The 22,094-nt window shown below is 29.3% G+C and overlaps 3 protein-coding genes and 1 long non-coding RNA gene across 4 annotated transcripts; 3 read left to right on the forward strand and 1 right to left on the reverse strand.

Annotated features, from left to right (window-relative positions):
• The first annotated feature begins 2,037 nt into the window (after nt 1-2,037).
• On the forward strand, nt 2,038-8,014 carry LOC111032512. The gene is made up of 3 exons (XM_022312886.1): nt 2,038-2,342; nt 7,114-7,320; nt 7,812-8,014. The coding sequence occupies exons 1-3, from the start codon at nt 2,313-2,315 to the stop codon at nt 7,998-8,000; spliced, it is 426 nt and encodes a 141-aa protein (XP_022168578.1). The 5' UTR covers nt 2,038-2,312; the 3' UTR covers nt 8,001-8,014.
• LOC111032513 lies at nt 2,245-4,963 on the reverse strand. Its single transcript, XR_002604313.1, has 2 exons — nt 3,985-4,963; nt 2,245-2,375 (listed from the first exon to the last, which is right to left on the reverse strand). It is a non-coding gene; the product is annotated as an uncharacterized LOC111032513 (long non-coding RNA).
• A 2,262-nt stretch (nt 8,015-10,276) lies between the features above and the next one.
• LOC111032509 (zinc finger BED domain-containing protein 5-like) lies at nt 10,277-11,359 on the forward strand. Its single transcript, XM_022312882.1, has 2 exons — nt 10,277-10,280; nt 11,040-11,359. The coding sequence occupies exons 1-2, from the start codon at nt 10,277-10,279 to the stop codon at nt 11,357-11,359; spliced, it is 324 nt and encodes a 107-aa protein (XP_022168574.1).
• A 3,341-nt stretch (nt 11,360-14,700) lies between these two features.
• Nucleotides 14,701-20,750, forward strand: LOC111032510 (SWI/SNF-related matrix-associated actin-dependent regulator of chromatin subfamily A-like protein 1). The gene is made up of 13 exons (XM_022312883.1): nt 14,701-15,489; nt 16,004-16,383; nt 16,456-16,571; nt 16,639-16,745; nt 16,809-16,943; nt 17,059-17,236; nt 17,331-17,500; nt 18,545-18,706; nt 18,783-18,944; nt 19,781-19,888; nt 19,972-20,146; nt 20,211-20,396; nt 20,470-20,750. Exons 2-13 carry the CDS (start codon nt 16,050-16,052, stop codon nt 20,602-20,604), a joined length of 1,968 nt encoding a protein of 655 aa, XP_022168575.1. The 5' UTR covers nt 14,701-15,489; nt 16,004-16,049; the 3' UTR covers nt 20,605-20,750.
• The last annotated feature ends 1,344 nt before the right edge of the window (nt 20,751-22,094 follow it).

The raw sequence follows: 22,094 nt of genomic DNA on the forward strand, positions 1-22,094 counted from the left end.
ATAATTGATTTTTTATTAAAGAAGAACAATCATATTATAAGAAAATTACCTATAATATTGCACAGACTCTAATTAATGGTTCTGCAAAACCAAATCATTGTCCATTTGTACCCGATAAAAGCGATACGATCACGCATTTAAGAGAAGTTAAAATGCTTTTAAGATTTATTTTTATTTTTTTAGTACAATTCTAAAATATGATGGTTTTATGCAATCTTAAAATATTTTAGATTCCTGCAATAAATATTTTGTTGAAAACATAATCAAAAATTTTAATATTTCAGGGACCTGAACAGGGGTGGACTGGACCGGCTGGATACCAGAAACTTTACCGGTGGGCAACTGCTCAAAAATAATTTGTTTATATATATTTATAATAAAATCGATATAAATATAAATTATAAATAGTTTGTATTTTCGTTTCACAGCGGGTGAGTGTCAAAAATTGCTTATAAAAGGTGTTTAAAATTTTTAATTGCTGTTAGGCTGATCAGTGATCTTCCACCGGGGAAGTCCACCCGAAAATACGTATAATATTAAAACGAATTTGGCTATGGGACTATATTAAATATTATAATTTATCATAATTTTCAATTTTTTGAGCTTTTCTATCCAGAAAGATCCTATATAATGTGAAAGTGTCAAAAAAAATAGGAATTTAAAATAGGGGAGAGTTGTCATAAAAATTCTTTAAAATGTGTTGGTAGTTTTGAATGTTTTTAAATACATACATTTACAAATACTTTCCATGTTACAAAGGAGTGGTGAACTATTGTCCTGATAGATGTATAAGATCATAAATTAATATTAAAGTTATTTATTTAGATGAACGAAAATCATAAAGCATCTTTTATACCGCATAAACACTAGACTATTAGGGTGATTGTTAATTGCATCCAAAGTGGACAGGTGGTAAAAAACAAGAATAAAATATAAGAACAATAAGTAGGTATTGTGAACATTTTTCGATTGAAAATTTAAAAAAATCTCGACAGGTGAAAATAATTTTGAGCAATAAAAAATAATAATACTAGCAGGTTTTATATGGGAAAATGATGTCGTATTACTATTTAGACTATGGTGATATAAGAAAATAATTTATTATTATCATTATTTACTCCATGTATAATTGACCTAATAAAAAAAAACATTAAAATTATAAATGTAAAGCTTAATGTATTATCGAACCATGTTATTTAATTAAAACGACAATTTTTACACCTTTTGGAGGATACTGAAAGCCGCCTCCTCGTGAGTCGTGGTGTCCTCTGGGTAATGCTAAATATAAAAATAATATTACGTAAAAATAGGCTCTGCAGGGTGCGATTTTCGAGTACCACATAGTATATATTATGTCTTCATAGTCATGATACGTATAAATAAAATTTATTGGGCTCAATTTATTTCATATACATTTAATATTTATACCTGTAATGTATATTGGACGCGATTCATAATTTCCTCCCTACGTTTGGCGCAATTTATATTTGTCAGAAAATGACCAAAATTAATAGTATTACACTTACGCCATCTAGTCCTATAATAACGTACAATCACATCACACAGTCGCTGATCCCCCCCCCCTCCCTCTCAAAACCATTTCGACCACAAGGTCGACACGCCGAGTGGAGACTGCGGTGCCCGCCGCCCGGACTATTATAATATTACTCGTGTGGTACCGCATTATTACACTAAAATGTAATATTATATCGGTTGACCTCAAAAAAAAAAAAAAGCATACATAAAAACAAAGAGCCTTGTTGGAGCGCACATCGATGTTTAAGTCGCGATATCGTTAATTCGTCGTCGAGTGTCATGTTATTATATTGACGTGATGTACACATTATATGGCTCGCCGATTCGGCGATACGAACGCGCGCGCACTTCGCAGAAATCGATTGTAGAGTACCTAGTTTACTGCTGCGGCCCGCGAGATGACGATGTTTCGAGTGTTATTTACATTGCGATAAATATACGACTGCAGGCTCAAGGTCGATAAGGTGGGTGGATATCTGCTCAGAATTACACATAAATTATTATTATTATTGTGGGCACCGTGTGACGATCGATGTAGATGTTCGCATTATAACTATCGATATTGTCGTCGTCGCGTTTTTGATGTTTTCGCGCTTTTTACAGACCAGCGTGGTTCGACGGCCCGGGAACACTTTCTCGGTAAACGTACACCTATAGCGGAGTCCCATCAGTTTATTATCACTGCAGCGCAAGCGTCGTATTCGATTGATATTCATATTATTTTACACATATAATACATACTTACCCATCGCCACCGTCCAACGTCTTCCGTCAACATGTTGATGCTCTTAAGGATCGCCGAATTGGTAAGAACACCCACTGCTCTGGATCGTTCAATTCTATAATAATATTATATAAGACGTGTAACATCAAGATTCGTTTGAAATCATAAAGTATTATAATTCTAAATTTGAAATTAATCATCATAATACCAACCTACGTACTCACTGCTCATAGAAATTATCGTGTAAAAGACCGCTCAAATTTGAATATCTTTTATAAACGTGTGGAAAATCGTCTGAACACCGTTATAACGTAGTAATTAATAATAAATAGGTAATTCAATCACGTATATCGGATATAACGATGTATAGGAACTTTGATTAGTTGGTAAAAGATATCCCGATTCTGATATACCTATACAAATTATAGGTAGGTACTTTCCATAAGCTCAACACAAAAAATCATATAATAATATATGGAGCAATGAACAATTTAATTTGACAATAATGTGTTTTTTCTTGTATGAGGATAGTTCTTTCTGGAAAAATTGCAACTGTGAGGGTGGTTTCAATAGTAGAAATTGAATCTTGTTGGTATACTGGAGAAGGAATCAAAAGTTCATAGTTCCTATTTTTAAAAATAATATAGGTAAAATCTAAAAAAGACGTTATTTTGAAGTGTATATATAGGTGTGCAGCTATAGGCAATGAAAATGTACTGCGCTTATTTAAATATAATTGGATAGCTGATATTTTTAATACACAATATATAACTTACAATTTATACATTTTCAAAAAATTATTTTGATTTAATAAATGATCCATATATCCTGTTCTATCGAAATATTATCGCTAAGCTGTAAGCATCAATAACCAAACGTTTTCTGAAGTTATTTTTAATTTTAAATGATAATATAAATATTTAATACATTTATACATTGAACATTTTATAATAACGAGAGAAAGCGAATGTTATAACATGCTATAGCTCAACGTTGCATTACAAATTTTAATGTAGGTGTGCGAAATTATGAGTATAAATGTTTATTAAAATCTGCTCAATTCTTAAAAAATGTTCGGAATAGTGTTGGAGCCAAATTTTAATAGACTTTAATCTTTAATATAATATTGGTATATATTTCGTATAATATTGATATTTCCAAACGTTCGAGTTAAACCACAAATCCTAATCACGGACGTGCAAATGCGGTGACTTCAAAATATAATAATATATTGGTGACAGTGTGACACAAATACACAATATATTATAATATACATAATATTTATGATATATATTATAATGTATTATATGAATATATGATTATAATTTATAATGTTTTACTTATGATATCATTATAATAAATATTGTGGTCATTCACTGCTGCAACATCAGCACGTGGCTTTGTACACGTACGTATAAATGTGTTGTTACTTATTACTTTAAACAAAAAAAAAATACAGATTTAAATAAAAAAACTACGCTGTTTATTCGATTTTCATTGACGCCATCGCACATATTATATTACAATTTATTATTTTATGCCTTTAAACACTATTTTGATGAATTTTAACTTTGTGATTTCTGTCTAAAATTGTAAATTGTTTTCTAATATTCTATACTACTATGTATTGCGCATTCCTGCTGCTCAACGATATTAACATAATTAAATAAAAATAAATTAATATTAACTTAAACAAATTAATACTACATATATCATAAACATACCTTTCTTTATCCTCAATATTGTTTTCGATTTATTCATAAATTTAATATCATAATATATTTTGCTATGTCTTACACTCCTACTCCACTTAAAGAGTTGGTGTTATCGTAAACTTAGTCACTTTTTGATTCAATGTTATCTAAATAATATAATGTACACACACTTAATTATTATGTTTGAGTCATTGTTGAAGATACGATTATTTTCAAATAAAACGAATCGTTGTTAAGTTACAGTAGGTTTTATTATTACGTTGTGACCAGAAAACGTGTACGCGATACTCAAATATATTCTGTATTTCTGTGAAGCTCTAACACATCTATCATTATGTCTCTAAATATTTAGAAACCTTAAATACTTTGATATTGTCAAATTTTGATCAAAACTATTGCATTGAAATAATGACTTAGAAGATAGGTACTATATACTGCATGCTGTATCTCACCACTGTCTATTTTACTTGATGTTATTTTTAGTTTTATATATTTAAAAATGTTGAAAGTAACGGCGTTGTAACTAATTACATTAGAGTTAAAAAAAGTAATTTAACGCAACCACTTTTGATTTTTTGTAACTAAAAATTAATCTTGTTAGGTGCCTTTTAGTACTGTAGCTACTTATTTAGTAATGTATTTACCTAGCTCTATTTTTTTTAAAGTAACATAAAATTGTCGTACATCCGATACACGCTATTACTCGTAAAACTGTATTAGTATATCGTTATCAGTTAAATATGCTTTAATGTTTATAATATAATATCAAACATAAATAATTTTGAAGCAGGGCTTCCAAAAATGTTAAAGTGAAATCGTGGACAAAAATAATTCAATTGTTGTCAGGTGAAAGAGAAAAGTAATTTTTTAGTGAAAGGCTTATTATCGCCCATCCAGGATTTTATACAGAAATTAAACTGAGCAATTTTTATTTAACGCTATCACTTGTCATTTAATTGGAAAAAATTTGGCTTTTGGAATTACATTTTTAAATAGGTAATTTTAAAAATAACATTTTTGAACAACTTTAAATTCTAACTATCGTTTATAATTTATAGTTAAATATATAGAAAATATGTATTTCAAAAACTTTAATACATTTTTTGTAAATGAGTTGTAAGTAAAAGTATAAAAGTTAAAATTATTACTCTGTGTATATTGTATATATATAACACGAAGACGATAATTTAAAAAAAACCAAAAGTAAAATACTTTTTCAAACTTATTAAACTGTTTAGTGTACAGTGTAGATACCTAACATTATCCAAAATAAATTATATTCTTAAAATGACACAATTATCATTACTGTAACTTTTTATTAGTTGTTTCATCATACTGTAATGGGTACCTATATATTGATTTTTTAATAAATAATGACTCAATAATATTGGATGATTAATTAATTTAGCTGACTCAAATGTGTAATTTCCAAATCATACTACAGCTTTAATATTTAGTGAACAATACAAATTAAGATGGAATAGTAGGATACTAGGATGGAACTTCTATACTTATGACAGTTATGAGGATGTCAGCGAACCAGTTGGTTTCTCTTTCTGGTCAATGTGCAACATAGCAAATATGCGTTCAGCAGAACCAATTTGTGTAGTTGTGTTGGTAGATTTAATTGGAATGAATTGATTGATTCTCCATTAAAATAGAAGTAAAAAAGATAATATGTGGTTGCACGTTGTCTTAAATTGTTCAGTATTATATACCAATAGGCTATTGGCGCAGGTAGTCTATTGGTTTTGATAGCTGCTTTATTCGTTTTTTCACCGCCACCTTGCATTTTCGTCTTTATAGTATGTTTATATTTTTTCGTTGTAGGAATATTAATATATTAATGAGCAAATGTTGGATCAAAACTGCATGATGAATCCTTCAAAATGACCTTTAACTTATTAAAATCAGTTAAGAATAGATAATACTATCCTGCATACAAAATACTTATTTCTTATTTTAATGGAATTAATATATATTCGTATTTTAAGTATGACTCTGTTATAATTGTAAATATTTTGAGAGTTTATATTTTAGACGTAAGAGTAAGACCTCAATTTATATTTATATAATTATTTTCTATATCAATCTACAAAAATAATAATAATAATAATAAATATTAAAAACAATTTATATCAATTATTTATTTGATTAATTTATGCATATAGTAATTTATCAGTAAATGCTTTTATAGTATGAAGACTAAAGACATACCACATACACTTAAGACATTAAATCTAAAATAGTTATGTCATAAATTTCTAAATGTTTAATAATTGTCTTATTGTTCCGTTGTATTAACTTGTACAGCCACAACTCACAAGTCACAACAATGCGTGTTCATTTGAATAATAAATATTTTATAATATATACCCCTCACACGCTACAAACATAACACGTAGCTATCCTGACCAATGGTACACTAAAATTATGAATTAATACTTATACATATTCATCATACGACGGCGTACATATTATCACATATCTACAAACAACGATTGCCATGTATAAGTTTTACATTTTTAAGTGACATTGTACCAATTCTATACGTATACTACCTGAAAATATGGCATTGCACCTCAAAATCGTTAAGAAAAATATTCACATAATATATAAATTATAGCAATTATTAATTAATAAATGATAAATAATATTGGAATTCTTCAATTTTTTCAAAAGTTATTGCCTTTAGGTCTTCATGGTCTGGTTATCCATTGAATAAGAAGCTCATTATTTTGGGGTTTTCCACATTAATCTGTAACTCTACTTTTGCTGTAGATCTTTTGAGAGCCATTCTGCTATAACTTACAAATGGTATAATTAAAATCAATTCAATATTCAATTTTAATCATTTTTTATTTATCTTTTGACTCTATATGTTTTGGCTAATATATTTATATTCGCTCATTTTCATTTGCACGTTTGTGTTTGCTCTTTTACTTTTAATATTTTATAGTAAAGCTCTCCCCAAGGGAATTTCACCCACACAAGCCAAGTTTAAACCTCTTTGCTCTCTTGAAATTTACCGTCAATAATTTGAAATATTTAAAATAAAATATGTGTAAGATATTATTTACAGAATACAATTTTTTTTTTATAATAGCAAGATTATATTATGTAGTTATTAATTTTCAGATAATCCCAATTATGATATCAATTTGTATGATGGGATTCAAAAATAAAAATGTTACTGATTATGTCAAGATGCTTCAACTACAAAGCCATGAATCACACTGGTTTTTCAAAATTGTTTTTACTCAAATTGCCATTTATGTAAGTTTGTTTTTTACCATGCTTGTCATATGTGGACTATTGATAAAAGAACAAATTCCTAAGAAATTGGTGAGTAAAAAAATTATATTATAATTGTATGTGTTTACATTTTAGCTTTAGTAAGTATGAAATCAGGATACAATGTAAATAGGCAAATAGTATATTTGATGAACATAAGTTCTTATTATTTTGCAATATACCTGTATCAATATTATTATATTTTATAAAATCTATAATACATTGCTTAAAGAATTAAAAATACATATTTTCTGAAATGTATTTCGCTATAGTTTATGATACAAAAAGTAGGTGGATATTTAATTACCAGAATAATCAATATGATACAGTTAACAAGAACTTTAAAGTTTTATAATTATTTCAAAGTTATACATAAAAACAATATTTTTTCCAAAATATAAAAAATGATTGATGTTAACTGTTATGATTATTTATGAAAAATACATTCTATCTTGAGAATTATATAATTAATTAATGATTATATGTGCTATGCTTTTATTGGATATATTATAATATATTATATATATTATGATACTCTGCAGGTCCTCATTGGCTCAGTCGTACAAGTACTTTTATGTATTGCATCCTCATATTTTCTACTGCAATTTCATAAAGATATGGGCAAGTTTGAACTAGTCCTATGTTCTTCAGCATTCGGATTTAATGGCTTGTTGTTTACAATTGATGCGATAATTATGTTTCAACAAATCGTATTTTCACGTCCACGATAAATTATAACCTCCATATTATCCTATATTTTTATTATTTATTTATCATATTATTATCATAAATTGTACCTACATATTTTTTTTTTACTTTAATTATAATGTAATAATTATTTTTATATTATATGTATATTAAAAAAATAAATCTAAATTTGAGTACCTAAGACAGTATTTATTTATGATCGGCGTTTTAAAATTATTTTCCTGCCTACTGACATTTATCAAATGACACATATCTTATGATATCTACTCTTGTTTCAAATTTCAATCCGAAAATCCGATACTTACCCCTACTTTAAACTAAGCCCCATACAATTTTAAAAACCGACCAACAATTCACCTCCTCTCATGACCTCTCTATAGGATCCGCTACGAGCCTACGGTTATTATTTATTTCTTCCATTGATGATGCCACTGTTACAAATATTTTGCATATTAATCTCATATTTATGCAGAAAATACTTCACAAATAGCATAATTTCTATATCTTTAAATTTATATCTAAAAGCGTCGTATCAAATATATTTGTACTAACAGAATTATTATAAATTTATACTTAATAAACTTAATAGTTAAATGCCGTCATATTGATGTCATTATTATGTTGCAAACTTGTACTCTGTGTGGCTGTATCTACTTATTACTTAGGTGAATGGGCAACCATAAGGTAATTTTGAAGGGGAGGAGGCAAAATGTGACTAGATTCTAAAACCTATTATTCTGTACAAACATAAAATGATTGGTTCACTGATTCAGTTTAATTATTTTAACAATAATATGTATTTATTTGAATGATAATTTCTTCAAAAAAATAGATTTTTTAAAAATATACGTAGGTACCTACTTGATGTAAAAATAAAAATATGAAAGATAGAATTTATCATACATAGTCTTGTTCACATTTTCGTTTGCTAAACATTTTTGTTTTTTTAAATAACGCTTAGTATAAAACCTATGAATTGTACCTACTTCGTATTGCACTTAATTCAAACTAATATATACCATCAAACACAAGCTAATGATAAAAAGGTAATTGCTTAAAGGGGAGTCACAAACATGTTATTACTATAAAAAATATATTTTATTATATGCCTATATCATTGTATCTACTTAATTTTTTATTTTAGTTATGCTAAATAATATTTTTATAGTTTTTATTATAATATGCATAGTAATTATTATGGTATTATTGCCTATTGGTGTATTGTTTTGATTAGCCTTGGGTATTCGTAGCAATATTATATTGTTGTTTGCTAAAAAAAGGAAATTAATATGAAATGAAATTAGAAAATTATAGAGAAACCTAGAATCCATTTCTTAGAGTTATAAAATATGATATTTAAATAGGTATGCGAAATAACATTAATACTACACTATAAATTATTGACCTTTTCCAAGTTCTGACTGCAGATAATAGATAGCCAATTGGTTCGAAAAAACAGGAGAATATATTCACAGCTCAAAAAAAAAAATAAAACTACAAATGCTGTCAGAAATCACCAATAAAATTGAACATTGAAGTATTTTTTCTACTATAAAACATGTACACAAAAACGAAAAAAACTCACGTCCTTGTTAAATAAATATATCCATACCGTTCCGCCCAGCTTCTAAAATACTTTACCTACAACTACAAGTATACAACTAGTCCTTAAGCGCTCGGGTCGCCCGGGCAAGATGCGATGTTGGTCATCGGACCGAAGGAGCAGGCTGCAGATGAGCCAGTAGACGATTTAATAGTATTCGTGGAAGACGTGCCGACGGAGGCCGAAGCAAAATTGGAGGAGCCGTGTGAACCGGAGCGTCCGCCATCAGACAAGAAGTGCTGCAAACATCCCGGCCGGCGATCACCGAGGATCGTAGCCACCGACTGAAGGGTCGTGAGACGGGTAACTCGTCTTCTGATGTGCGGTTGCGTCCGAGGAGAGTAACCCGGAGTTCACGGCTCCCTCCGCCTGGAGGAGCAACACGCAAGACGGTGGCACACGTAGGGGATTGACACGGGAAAGAGCACGTGGTGAGAGGCCGAATACGAATACGTCCCCCGGCCATTCGCGGCGCGACGAGTAAGCGGTTGTTGGCGTCGCTTGTTGGCGAGACTATCTGGCGGCTCGGCGCGGGCCCAGCTTCTCCGGCTGTCCTCGTAGTGACGAACGACGACACGGCGCGGCGGCTAGTTGTGTACCGGCGCGGGCACCGATTCCGCCCTGACAGTACTTCGACGATGATGGAGCGTGCACGAAAGCGAGTTGTGGTGGTGGCGGTGGTGACTTTAAAGCACGATGGGTGAGTGGTAAAGCTAAGCTAGGAATTGGAAGTCGCAGCATCGCCGGACCTGCGGGAATTCGATTATGAGTTTCAGCGTATGGCGGTGCGAGACTTCCGAAAGGCCTCCGGTGGCCATCGATTCCGCACAGCAATCACAGCTGTATTCGCTCGCCCTGTGCTTTTATCTCCGCCGTCGACGCCGCGACAGTCGTCCTCAGCACCTGCCAATCGTAGAGCGCATAACATCGCGCCACTAGCCGCGTGGCCGCGCCAATCGTCCAGTCTCTTGAGCGGCCGTTGTGGTCGAGCCCAAACCAGTCGTCTAGATCAGTGGTGCCCAACCTGGGGGTCGCGACCCCTAAGGGGGTCGCGAAATTTTATTAGGGGGTCGCCAGTAATCACCAAATGAAAAAGTTTTATACTATACTATGTATATTGTATATTATTTTATAGTTTTATACAAAGTAAAATTATTTTGTACCGTTGATAGGTGTGTCAATATTATGACATTATGTCATATCTTAATGTTGCGATAACAAGTTTTATTGAACCACGCAGTATATGGGTTATTTTTAAATTGAATTTAATCAGTAATTTTATTTAATCTTACGGTTATTATGAAATAGTCCGATAGTCATGTACGAGCCGTTGAGTTAATCGTATTAATGCTTATAATTTTGTATACAAACTTTAATGCACGGTTTGAAGATTTCCCAGAAGAAAGTCTAGGTTGGATAAGAAATCCATTTCATTTTAATATCAATGAAATAAAATTAGGAAATTTAAAAATAAGCGAAGAACTTATTGACTTGTCATCAGATGAAAATATACGTATCAGATTTCAACAAAATGCATGTGATACATTTTGGATTTCCATCAAATCTGAATATCCAGAATTATCAAAACAAGCTATATCAATTTTACTTCCTTTTGCATCAACTTATTTATGCGAAACAGCATTTTCAACACTAACGATAATTAAAAACAAATATCGCTCCAGATTAAATGTTGAAGCTGATTTAAGAGTAGCAGTGTCAAATATCAAACCAAACATAGAATCAATCATGTCTACAATGCAAGCTCAGGTCTCTCATTAAAATAATTAAAAAGTAATTTTATAATTTTAAAAATATTAAAATTTTTGATTATCATTATAATGATACATTTTTTAATTTTAGATTTTATAAAACTCTAATTTTGTATTTTTTTTTCATGTTTTTGATTAATTAAATTAAGAAATATTAAAACTGCTTTAAAATTAACCATTTAATGTATATGAATAAAATGTGTGTATACATTAAGACTATTAAGTAAATTTAAATTACACACTTACATAATGTTGGTAGGAAGGGGGGTCGTATTAAAAAATAAATTATTTTGGGGGGTCGTGGATCAAAAAAGGTTGCGCACCGCTGGTCTAGATGAACGTCTCTGCGAACAAAAGCGCCTGAGATTGCGCTCGTCCGTCCTCGGGACCGGTCGTGGTGACGTATGGAGGCGACCAAATAGCCATTGAGTACAAACCCACCTCACCATCCCTTGTCAATCCCCTATATAGAGATTTAGGTGTCTTGCGTGGTTTTTGTAGCTTCTGTTAACCTTATTACCTGCCGACTTTAGGCATTTGGCATTTTTTACAGTTATAGATTATAATTTTTTTTTTTTTTTTCTAAATAAATTTGAAAAGGCCATTTTTTTGGGTCAAATACTAACAATTTTTGTTTTTCAAAACGACCACATTGTGTCAATGTCGCCATGTCGGGTTGCATGAATATACACTAAACATATTTTAATGAATCAGCTAGTTATGCTATACAGAGCTTAAGAATATTTTTCAAAATATTCTTGTTTTCGCATAGTATGTATAATCATTAACTATTTTATTCGAAAACAAATTGAAAAATATTGAAAAAAACAAAATTTAGTTACATTGGTAGATAGTAATGGTTTATTAGAGCTAGGATTTATATGCAATAAAAATAATTATATATTTATTAATATTGAATATTTGAAATTTCAGATTAATAATTTCTAGTTCGTAATTACCAAATTATAATATTGAATTTGAACTTTGCATTTAATTATATTATTAAGAATAATTTTAGATTCTAAGCTAGAATACTGTGTTAATATAACTACTTGAAAACTCTAGAAATCCAATACTAATACTTGTTGCGTTGGGTAACTCCTTGTATAATAGTATACAACAACGCCATTTGAATTGCAGCACTGTGTTTCGCCCAGGCGTCGAAAGGTAAGACATGGTCATTTTAATTTTGATTAATTTCATTGTTCGGCAATAATGGAAATATGAAAAAGTACTGAAGAAAACTCTACATCATTGATCGCTTAAAGTTTAGTACTTTTATATTGCAACATTGCGTTGGAAGTGTATAGTGCCCAAATATAGCAGTATTATTATAAATTGTAATTTAACATTTTAGGTGAATATTTATCGATATACCATATACGTGAGGACTGAGGACCCATGGATTCTGTTCAAAAACAAACCTAACGTTAGGATTTTCCATATAATATTAAACTTGCGATATGAATGTATTTAAAACGTTTTAGTAACTAGTTATCTACCGGAAATGAAAAAAATATAAAACACAACATCATATTATTATAGTGAGGAGTCTACGAACAATATATTGTTCTTTTAAATCCGTTGTATTAAAACGTTCGCTCAAATCTAATGGGCGTGATCTGTAGCCTATAGGTAATTAGATATGTCTCGAAGCAGTGTGGTGATCATTTAGATCCCTCGTCTTCGTAGTCATCACGTGAATGTCGCCACCCAAGTTCACTAACTGTTTATAGATTTTCTTATTTGAGTCGTTGTAAAATGTTTTAAATAATTTCGCCTCGACATCTCGCTTGTGTGAAAAATAAATACACTCTCAAAACATCGATATTCGTGTATCTGCGTGTATTAACTTGCATAATATTATGATGTGCCAAATATACCTGCATATGGGCACTTAAAACAATTAAATCAAATATATAGGTATATTTTAGTCCATTATACAAATAAATAAATATTTGTTATGGAATAATATGTTTTTATTTTCTCAGCTGTTAGACTTCATGCGTGTTTAATGTTTATGTATAATTTTTTACTATACATAATATATAAAGTACGTTAGTACCTATATATGGTAGGCTATGATTCAAAATCTTGACTGTAAATAGTTTTAAACTCTTACTTTGACATCATATCGGCGCATGGCGGAGATCAATTAAAAAAAACAAACATTAGGCACTCATCCAATTTTTTGTATTGTGTCTGTACTGTCAATGATTATTATACTACGATCTAGCCACAACCGAGTACGTGTTTCACACATATAATATGTTACACATAGGTACCTATAGCAGGCAATTGGATTGATTCACCTTGTTCAATAATTGATGTAATAGTTAATAAGGTATCCATATTAAGTTCTTCATTTTTCAATGTCTCTAATGCCGATTTTTCTAAAGAAGAAATTAAACTAAATAGATTATTAGACGGACATATTAGTGGCCATTTGATCGCATACCTATAAGTTTATCTCTAAATAAAGAGCAACAATCGTTTCTTAAGCTAGAAAGACATTTTTCACATTTAGTGAATCAGTTTGCCTTTCTAGCCATATAACCAGCTAAGATAATACTTCACTGGAAGTGCTGGTTGACCTATAATCATGGTCATGCATTAATGCTATAACATCAGGAAGTTCTTCAAACTGGCCCTTGTTTATAATTGAATCTAACTTTCCTTCTAGTCTATCTTTTGTTACATTCGCATTTGATAAATCTTGGATGTTTATTAATGTTTCAATAATTTCTCTTCCAATTACATTACAATTTTTTGGTGGTTTAATTAGTGAGTATATGAGGAGACGAAACATTTGAATAAACAAAACAGAATCCAGATGATCATTTGAACCACGAGCACTTCTCATCATAGGTACCAAAGAATCTCTAAAAACACAAAATAAATTGCACAATAAAATGTATAAGTAAATTGCATTTAAACTTTTAAGTATAATAGAATTGGGTCTTTGTATTAAAAATGAAATTACTTGCCTTTGGCGCTTTAAATATACTTTTATTTCGAATATTATTTAACATATAAAATTTTTTTCTTTAGAATTGCTAGTTATTCACCGGAGGGCATAACAATTTCGACCCATTTTTAACTATTTTTATGTGAAATGTAATTTAATATAATTTCAAAAACTGAAGAGAAGAACATATTAAAATATCGAAAACTTTAAGAACAACTTTTTATTAAATAAAATGTCCTCAATTTGGTGTAATCAATAGGTATCGTAAATATGAATCTACCACTAGAAATTAACAAGTATAAAATTTAAATATTTAATTTAAAAAGAAAATGTTTAACGAAAATATTGAACACTAATATTATTTTAGTAATTTATTTTTAAAGATAAATGTCCGCTGAATGCAACGGTAAAGTTATAGTTTAAATACGATTTTTAGTTTTTTAATTATAATTTTTTTAAGTAAATAAAGTCGAGTATGTCCCTGTCTAATGCTGGTTAATTTTATTATACTCCGAGACAGCCTTGAATTTGACCGCCACGCAGTCTGATGGAGAAATTAGTGTGCGATTTTTTATTGAACCAATTTTTATACAGGCGACCAGTAGGTTTGGCCTCCTTATCTCTAGCCTTCATAGTGAGTGATAATCCGCTTATCAATCATGTTATCTATTCTTCGAATGGAGGGAAAATACTAATTTAATAATAAATAATGTAAATTCTTAGATTTTTGAAAAGTTTAGAATGTTTGGATAGTTGAGATAAAATAATCTAGATTACAATAGTTGATTATTAAAATTAAATTTTTTTTAAATTTTATGCATTCAGTGGCTTAGTGGTTAGGTATATGACATTTTTGTGGTGTGTTAAATAATTTAATATTTGTGGTTTAAAAGGTATTATCCTTGCGGTACCTAACTACCTAACGATTACAGTTTATTCAATGATGCAGTTGTTTAAAATATTATATTCAAACAATCCTAATAAGTTTTCAATACAGGATCCAAGTTTTTAATCGTTGAATGATATTACACCAACGTTCTATTATTATTTAATTTTATACTGTCAGTTTTTTCTCATGGAACATTTGCTGGACGATTCTTTTTGACACATTGAAACGCCTTTAGAAGTACAATTCAACTAAATGTATTGTCAGAATATTAAGTAAACACTAGGTAGGTATACTGAATATTCTCGATTGTTAATTTAAGTTTTTTTTAATTTTTCACGATTAAATAACACTTTTATTTTCTAGTAGATGAGATTACAAAATAAGTGATACCTCTTTAAATTATAGTGTCTATGTGCTTTTTATCCTGTACAGGTTATTGTTTTAACATCTCCTGATTTTTCCTTAGATATCCAATTCAATATTTTTTATTTTTTAGATTAACTAAGTTAAAAAAATTGATAACATTTTAAAACTTGTTCAATAGTATATAGTTTGGTAAGATCAGAAGTGTACTTTTTCACCTGTATACGACACGAGTAGCGGGTGATTTAATGCACATGTATATTAAATATAATATATGTGTTCAAATAAATAAATAAATATTTATCTAATTTGGACATTAAATTGTCTAACCATTTTTCCAACCCCTCCCCCCTCCTTTAAAAAAAGTAATTTTGTAACGCTTTAACTTAATTATACCTATCTAATATAAATGTACATGAAAATTTGTTTAACAGATATTTGAAATTCAATTTAAAGTAGTTCAAAGTTAAAAGATATAACATGTCAAGTTTAACTGATGAACAGCGTAAAATGATTGAAGCGAATAGAAAAGCTGCACAGGCCAAATTAGCAGCTAAATTGGCGCTTAAAAATACACCTCAGCAAGCTATGAGTAATAATAATCAATGTACATTATCAAAAACTGTATCGGTTGTATCGCCATCACCTAATGGAAAATCTGTCCGTATGAATTATAATCATAGTCTGCAGAATTCTAAGTCTAAACCTGTCCGTGGTTCTTGTGAAATTACATCAAAAGAACGGTTTACTGTACATGTTACCTATCATCAACAATTAATTGATACTTTTAAAACAATTTCAAGTAAAAGTTATGGTAAGGTTATCTTCTATAACACAATTTTACATGGATATTAAATTTTAAATACTAAGAAGTTGATATTTTTAGATCCAAAAACATCAGAATGGTCATTCCTAATAAAAGACCATGATCAGCTTATGATAAGTATCAAACCTCTTGAGCCTAATGTCAAAATAGAAAAGTTACCATATTTTGTTTTAAAAGTACTGAATTTTTCTATGAAATGTTATTTGTATCAATGCAATTAATATCCATTGTTATTTATTTCAGCTGTTTAAGACTAAAAATATTGAAACACATTGGTCAAAAATTGACATAAGTAGTATTGGTGATGACATGGTAGATAATCTTTATCCATTTCAAAAACTTGGAGTTCAGTTAGTTTCCTATTTAAAACAAATAAATTATAAATGAGTAAATGTTAAATATTTTTAATTTAGGTTTGGAGTATCTAAAAAAGGTCGCTGTATTATTGCAGATGATATGGGCTTAGGAAAGACCATACAAGCTATTGGAATTGTAAAATATTACTCAGATAATTTTCCTTTACTCATTGTTTGTCCTTCAAGCATGAGGTAAGTAAAAGGAATGTTAATAATTTATATTGTTATTGCATTCAGGTATTATTACTGTTTTATTGGTTATTTATTAATTTTGGCTCAATAAATACTATTTTTCTTGCTGTATTAGGTACACATGGGAAGAAGAAATTCGTTTAAGGATGTCAAATGTTCCTGTAACTGGGATTTATGTATTATCTAAAACAAATGAACAATTTATTGATCCAGCTGTTGTTATAACTTCATATGATTTAATGACCAGAAGAAAAGATATGCTTTTAAAATTTAAATTTGGGATTGTTGTATTTGTAAGATATTTTATTTAACAGTTTTAAAATACTTAAATTTCATTGTAATTAAACCAAATATATGTAAAAAATTCAACTGGCGTTATTTATTTAGGATGAAAGCCACAGTTTAAAAAGTGAAAAATCGGCCCGGACAAAAGCTGCACTTTCTTTTGCAATGCAAAGTAAGCAGTGTATATTGTTAAGTGGTACGCCTGCTTTATCAAGACCGATTGAACTCTATAGTCAGATTAAAGCAATAACACAAAATAATTTCATGACTCCGTAAGTAAAAGAGTGTTTATCCATATATTATTTTAGCATTTATATTAGGTGAATAATTATTATTATTTATTGCTACCATTGTACATATTACTATACTCTGTCTGGCAATGATCAAAATCATTCGGAATTTGAGCATCCTCTCACCCAGCCTAGTGTTCCCACCTAGACTGTCCAATGACTGACGGCGCACTTTGACAACCGGCCACACTTTTCTACGACTTTGCACACTCAATTAGAGGAAACAGGATCTCGGAAATTGCACGGTCATTAGTCTGCATGCATAGGACCGGCACGTTCTCTCTCGGGACAGAATATATAATACTACATTATTATTATGTATCATTACTATGGAATTAAAATATTATTTTATTTTATAATTTTGTAACTTTTGAATTATTATATTCATAAGAATAGAATAAAAATATTAAGTACCTTGTTAAATAAATCTACTGTAAAAATAATTGAAAAAAAAATTTTGGGTGTGCATACAAACGTTATTTAATTCTACATAAGTCCTTTAATAATTAAATAATGTATAATTATTTTTGTGGCAATATGATGATTTTTTATGCAATTTTTCCATTCATCTCTTCTGTGAGAGTTGTATAAGTACTTCTATTGAGTAACAATTAATTAAGACTAAGGTTTTTATTAAAAATAATTTATAAGATTTGAATAACTTGTTTGTTGTGCAATATTGTAGAATGGCTTACTTCTTATAAAATATGTAGACAGGTATAGGTTTATTTAATAATTTTTTATTTGATTTTTACACTATTTCATGGTTCAACACTTTGTGTCCTCCCATGAGATCTAGTTAATTCATAATGTTTTCAGTTTATTAATCAGATGAACTTATTACAATACCGTAATTTACAACAATTAAATGCATTAGGTATGAATTTAAAAATATTAATACAATTTTTAATTTTATTAGATTCATATTATGTAACTAGTGAACAAAAAATTTCAAAGTCTTATTATTATTTTAGCATTAAAATTTTTTCTTCTGTAAATGTTTGATCAAAATAAACATGATTTTAGGATAGAATTTGGTATTCGTTACTGCAACGGACGAGAAACAAATTATGGCTGGGACTTTACAGGTGCTACTAATATGAAAGAGTTAAAAACAATTCTAGAAACTCAATTCATGATCCGTCGTTTAAAAAGTGAAGTATTAAAGCAGTTACCCCAAAAAATTAGGTATTTATTACCTCATATTTATGTTATCAAGTATAAGTAAACTTTTTTTAACAAGTTTTAAAAATTTGAATTACAGGAATGTAGTCATTTTAAAACCAGAAACTATCAAAGCTCGGAATCAAAGCATGGATGATTTGGAAACCATGATGAACAATAAATCCCTCAATAAAATGGAAGTTCGTGGTGCTTTATTAAAATATTTTAATCATACAGGAGAAGTCAAATTGAGTGCTATTTGGTGAGTATTACTAATGTAAATAGAAATGTTTCAATCAATTATCAATTTTGTTCTGTTGACTAGTTTTTAGTGTTTTTTCAATGATTGAAATTTATTAATCAGCATTAAAATTCATTGCTAGGTACATTTATTCTGAATGTTGTAATATTTATTTTTTATTTATTTTTAATGGTTTTGTAAGTCAAGTAGTAATATTTTGATAACTATACTCTATTCAGAATAAGAATAAACTGCTTTGGACATAATGACAAAAATCTATATCATTACCTGCCGATTTGGTAATAGTTGGGAATCATTGTTTACCATCATGTGCCATTACCAATACTGATGGTTGTCACAGGTAAGGCGAGAACATGTTGTGCATTGAGTAGAGTCAACCATAGTGAAGATAAATTCTCGATAAATTCTTATTCTGAATTTAGTATAATATTTGCTAATATTATAATTGTTAAGAATTTTGATCTATATCAATCTATATACCAAAATATTATACTTTTTGGAAGTTTTTTAATGGTTTGTTTATAAAAATGAATTTACTTCAAACATAGATTTGTACAAAGAGTATATTATAATACTCAATTTCAAAGTGACTGACAATACTATAAAGTAATATTATGAACATAATTTATGATCTGTGGTATCAAAGGTCACAACCTTTGCCTTATAGAATATGAGTTTATTTTTATTGTTTGATTTTTATTTAATTAATTATTTAGCTATTTAAAACTTTAAACTTCAAATATTATAGATAGATGATTATAATAATTTCTTTGTTATTTTCATAAGTTTTAAAGAAAAACATAATATTATAATGTAAAAATTATTTTGATTTTTAGTGATTATATTCTAAATTTGCTTAAAGAAGGAAAGAAATTTTTAGTATTTGCTCATCATCAAAAGGTTATTAATGGTATATGTGATGCATTAGAGAACAATGAAACTTAGTGAGTAAACCACATATGATGCGTATTAATTCTCCATGTTTGAGCTATTTATTTTTATTGTTTTCCATGAATTGTGTGATTAGTTACATTCGAATTGATGGTAAAACGTCATCAGAAGAAAGAAAATGTGTGTGTGACCAATTCCAAAGTGAAGATATGTATAGGGTAGCCGTTCTTTCAATTTGTGCAGCAAATTCTGGTATTACTCTAACTGCTGCAAATCTTGTTGTATTTGCTGAACTTTACTGGAATCCTGGTGTAAGAGAAACTGATCACAAGATTGAAATGTAAAAATAATTTGAAAAAAAAATTTAATTTTCAGATATTAACGCAAGCTGAAGACCGAGCTCATCGTATTGGTCAAGCAGAAACGGTAACCATACAATATCTTTTGGCAAAAGGTACAGCCGATGATCATATTTGGCCATTGATCCAGACCAAATTAAATGTTTTAAACAAAGCCGGTCTTAGTAAGGACAACTTTAAAGATGACAGCACTACAGTTGTTGTGAGTATTTAAACATGTTGTACATTGTATTATGTAAAATTATTTATGTATAATTTGTTGTTGTTTTAATTAGAATTGTTCTACTAAATCCAACCAAATGAACATTCTCGATTTCTTAAATGCCGATAATGATGAACTAGATGAGAATGATTTGAAAATGTTGGATGAAGTTGAAGAGTCACAATGCAAACGTCCACGCAAACGTTAAATTATTTTTAGTACAAAAAATGATTTTTATATTAATTTTTCAATCCAAGTAAATAAAAAAATGATATCATTAAATGTTGATTATTTATGTACAAAATGAATGTACATGTACTTACCTAGTGAATAAAAATAATTTTGTTAAAATATTTTAGTTTGTTAATGTATTTTAGAAATACAATTTCTCTTCTAACATATTACAATAGGTATTATTATCAATTTTGCATTGACGGTGATAGTACTTGAATATGGACGAGTTATGGTAAAGATAGAAGTGAACTACCTATTAAGAAGTGCAAAGGGGTTATAACAGGATCATCTGAATAAGGGTACGAGGGAACTTGATTTTATACGTGCCTCAATTTGTACAAGTAAATTATACATTTTAGCATAATATGTTAAATTAGTAGTTAAGACTGCCCTATTAAATGCTGTTTTAATGACTTCACTGCGGCCTCCCATAAACCCCCGAAATGGGGTGCTCATGGCGGAATAAAATGCCATGTTATGGAGTTTCCATTACGAAATGATTCAACTTTTTCCGTGTGCACATTGGGAGCCCCACGCATTTTTCAACTCTGTAAGCTGTTCCTTGGTACCTACGAACTTTGTTCCTATCATTTTCTGTATAAATGTGCTGACATATTTCATGGCTTAAAATTAATTGTTTTAATGCTGAAATTAAACCATCCATCGTCAAATTGTAGGCGAACTCTATATAATTTATAAATAAATGTGTAGCCTTTGTACTAAAAAAATAAAAATACATATAAAAAAATTAATCCGCATTTATTTTTATATACTTTCATACCGTGCCAGCATAATCTACACCACATGTCTCGAACACCGAATCTATGTTTGGACAGATTCGCAGACAACCCATAATTGGTTTTAAAATTTCCAGTATCAATTTAAAACATTTAACACAGTTATGTACCTACTAATTTTTTTGCTACCTTTAGTTGGCCAATATTGTAGTTGGAAGATAGTCAACATAATCGTCTGAGGAATGTGGCCCCCATGCATCAGCTTAGGTTAGGTTATTCCTCTGCCTCCTTAAATGGAAATTTTAAATTTTTGTTTATTCCATACGTTTGTAATTAGTTTGTAAAGAATTCGTTTAGCCACAAAATAAATAAGAAAAACCGATTGAAAGCTGGGAAAATGCCCTTCATTTTTTTATTTCTAATTTTCGTATAATATATTCCATACAACTGAGTTTTACACTTCAATATTATTTATTTAATCTTTTTTTGTATAACTGGATGGTGATATTGAGATAATGTCATTAAATTCTATGTTCAAAATGTGATTCCTAATTTAGTTAAACTTGTTCAAGATAAAGTATGTTAGCCGTTAGGTTTGTAAGTTTGTTTGTAGAACTTAGTGATCGGCAGGCCTAACAGGGTAAGTTTTCTTAACAAATATATTGTATATATTTATTAAAAAGGTTATAAATATATTATTTTTATAACTAGGTTCATTATAAAAATA

The sequence above is a fragment of the Myzus persicae genome, unplaced genomic scaffold, assembly GCF_001856785.1.
Source record: "Myzus persicae strain clone G006 unplaced genomic scaffold, MPER_G0061.0, whole genome shotgun sequence".
NCBI lineage: Eukaryota > Metazoa > Arthropoda > Insecta > Hemiptera > Aphididae > Myzus > Myzus persicae.

Bases quoted from the DNA above. Each gene is read 5' to 3' on its own strand.
- LOC111032510 (XM_022312883.1), top strand. From the start codon at position 16,050: ATGTCAAGTTTAACTGATGAACAGCGTAAAATGATTGAAGCGAATAGA. The intron at 18,707-18,782 runs GTATTTATTACC...TTTGAATTACAG, and splicing joins CAGTTACCCCAAAAAATTAG to GAATGTAGTCATTTTAAAAC. The intron at 20,147-20,210 runs GTAAGAGAAACT...TTTAATTTTCAG, and splicing joins AACTTTACTGGAATCCTGGT to ATATTAACGCAAGCTGAAGA.
- LOC111032512 (XM_022312886.1), top strand. From the start codon at position 2,313: ATGTTGATGCTCTTAAGGATCGCCGAATTG. The intron at 2,343-7,113 runs GTAAGAACACCC...ATTAATTTTCAG, and splicing joins TCTTAAGGATCGCCGAATTG to ATAATCCCAATTATGATATC. The intron at 7,321-7,811 runs GTGAGTAAAAAA...GATACTCTGCAG, and splicing joins AACAAATTCCTAAGAAATTG to GTCCTCATTGGCTCAGTCGT.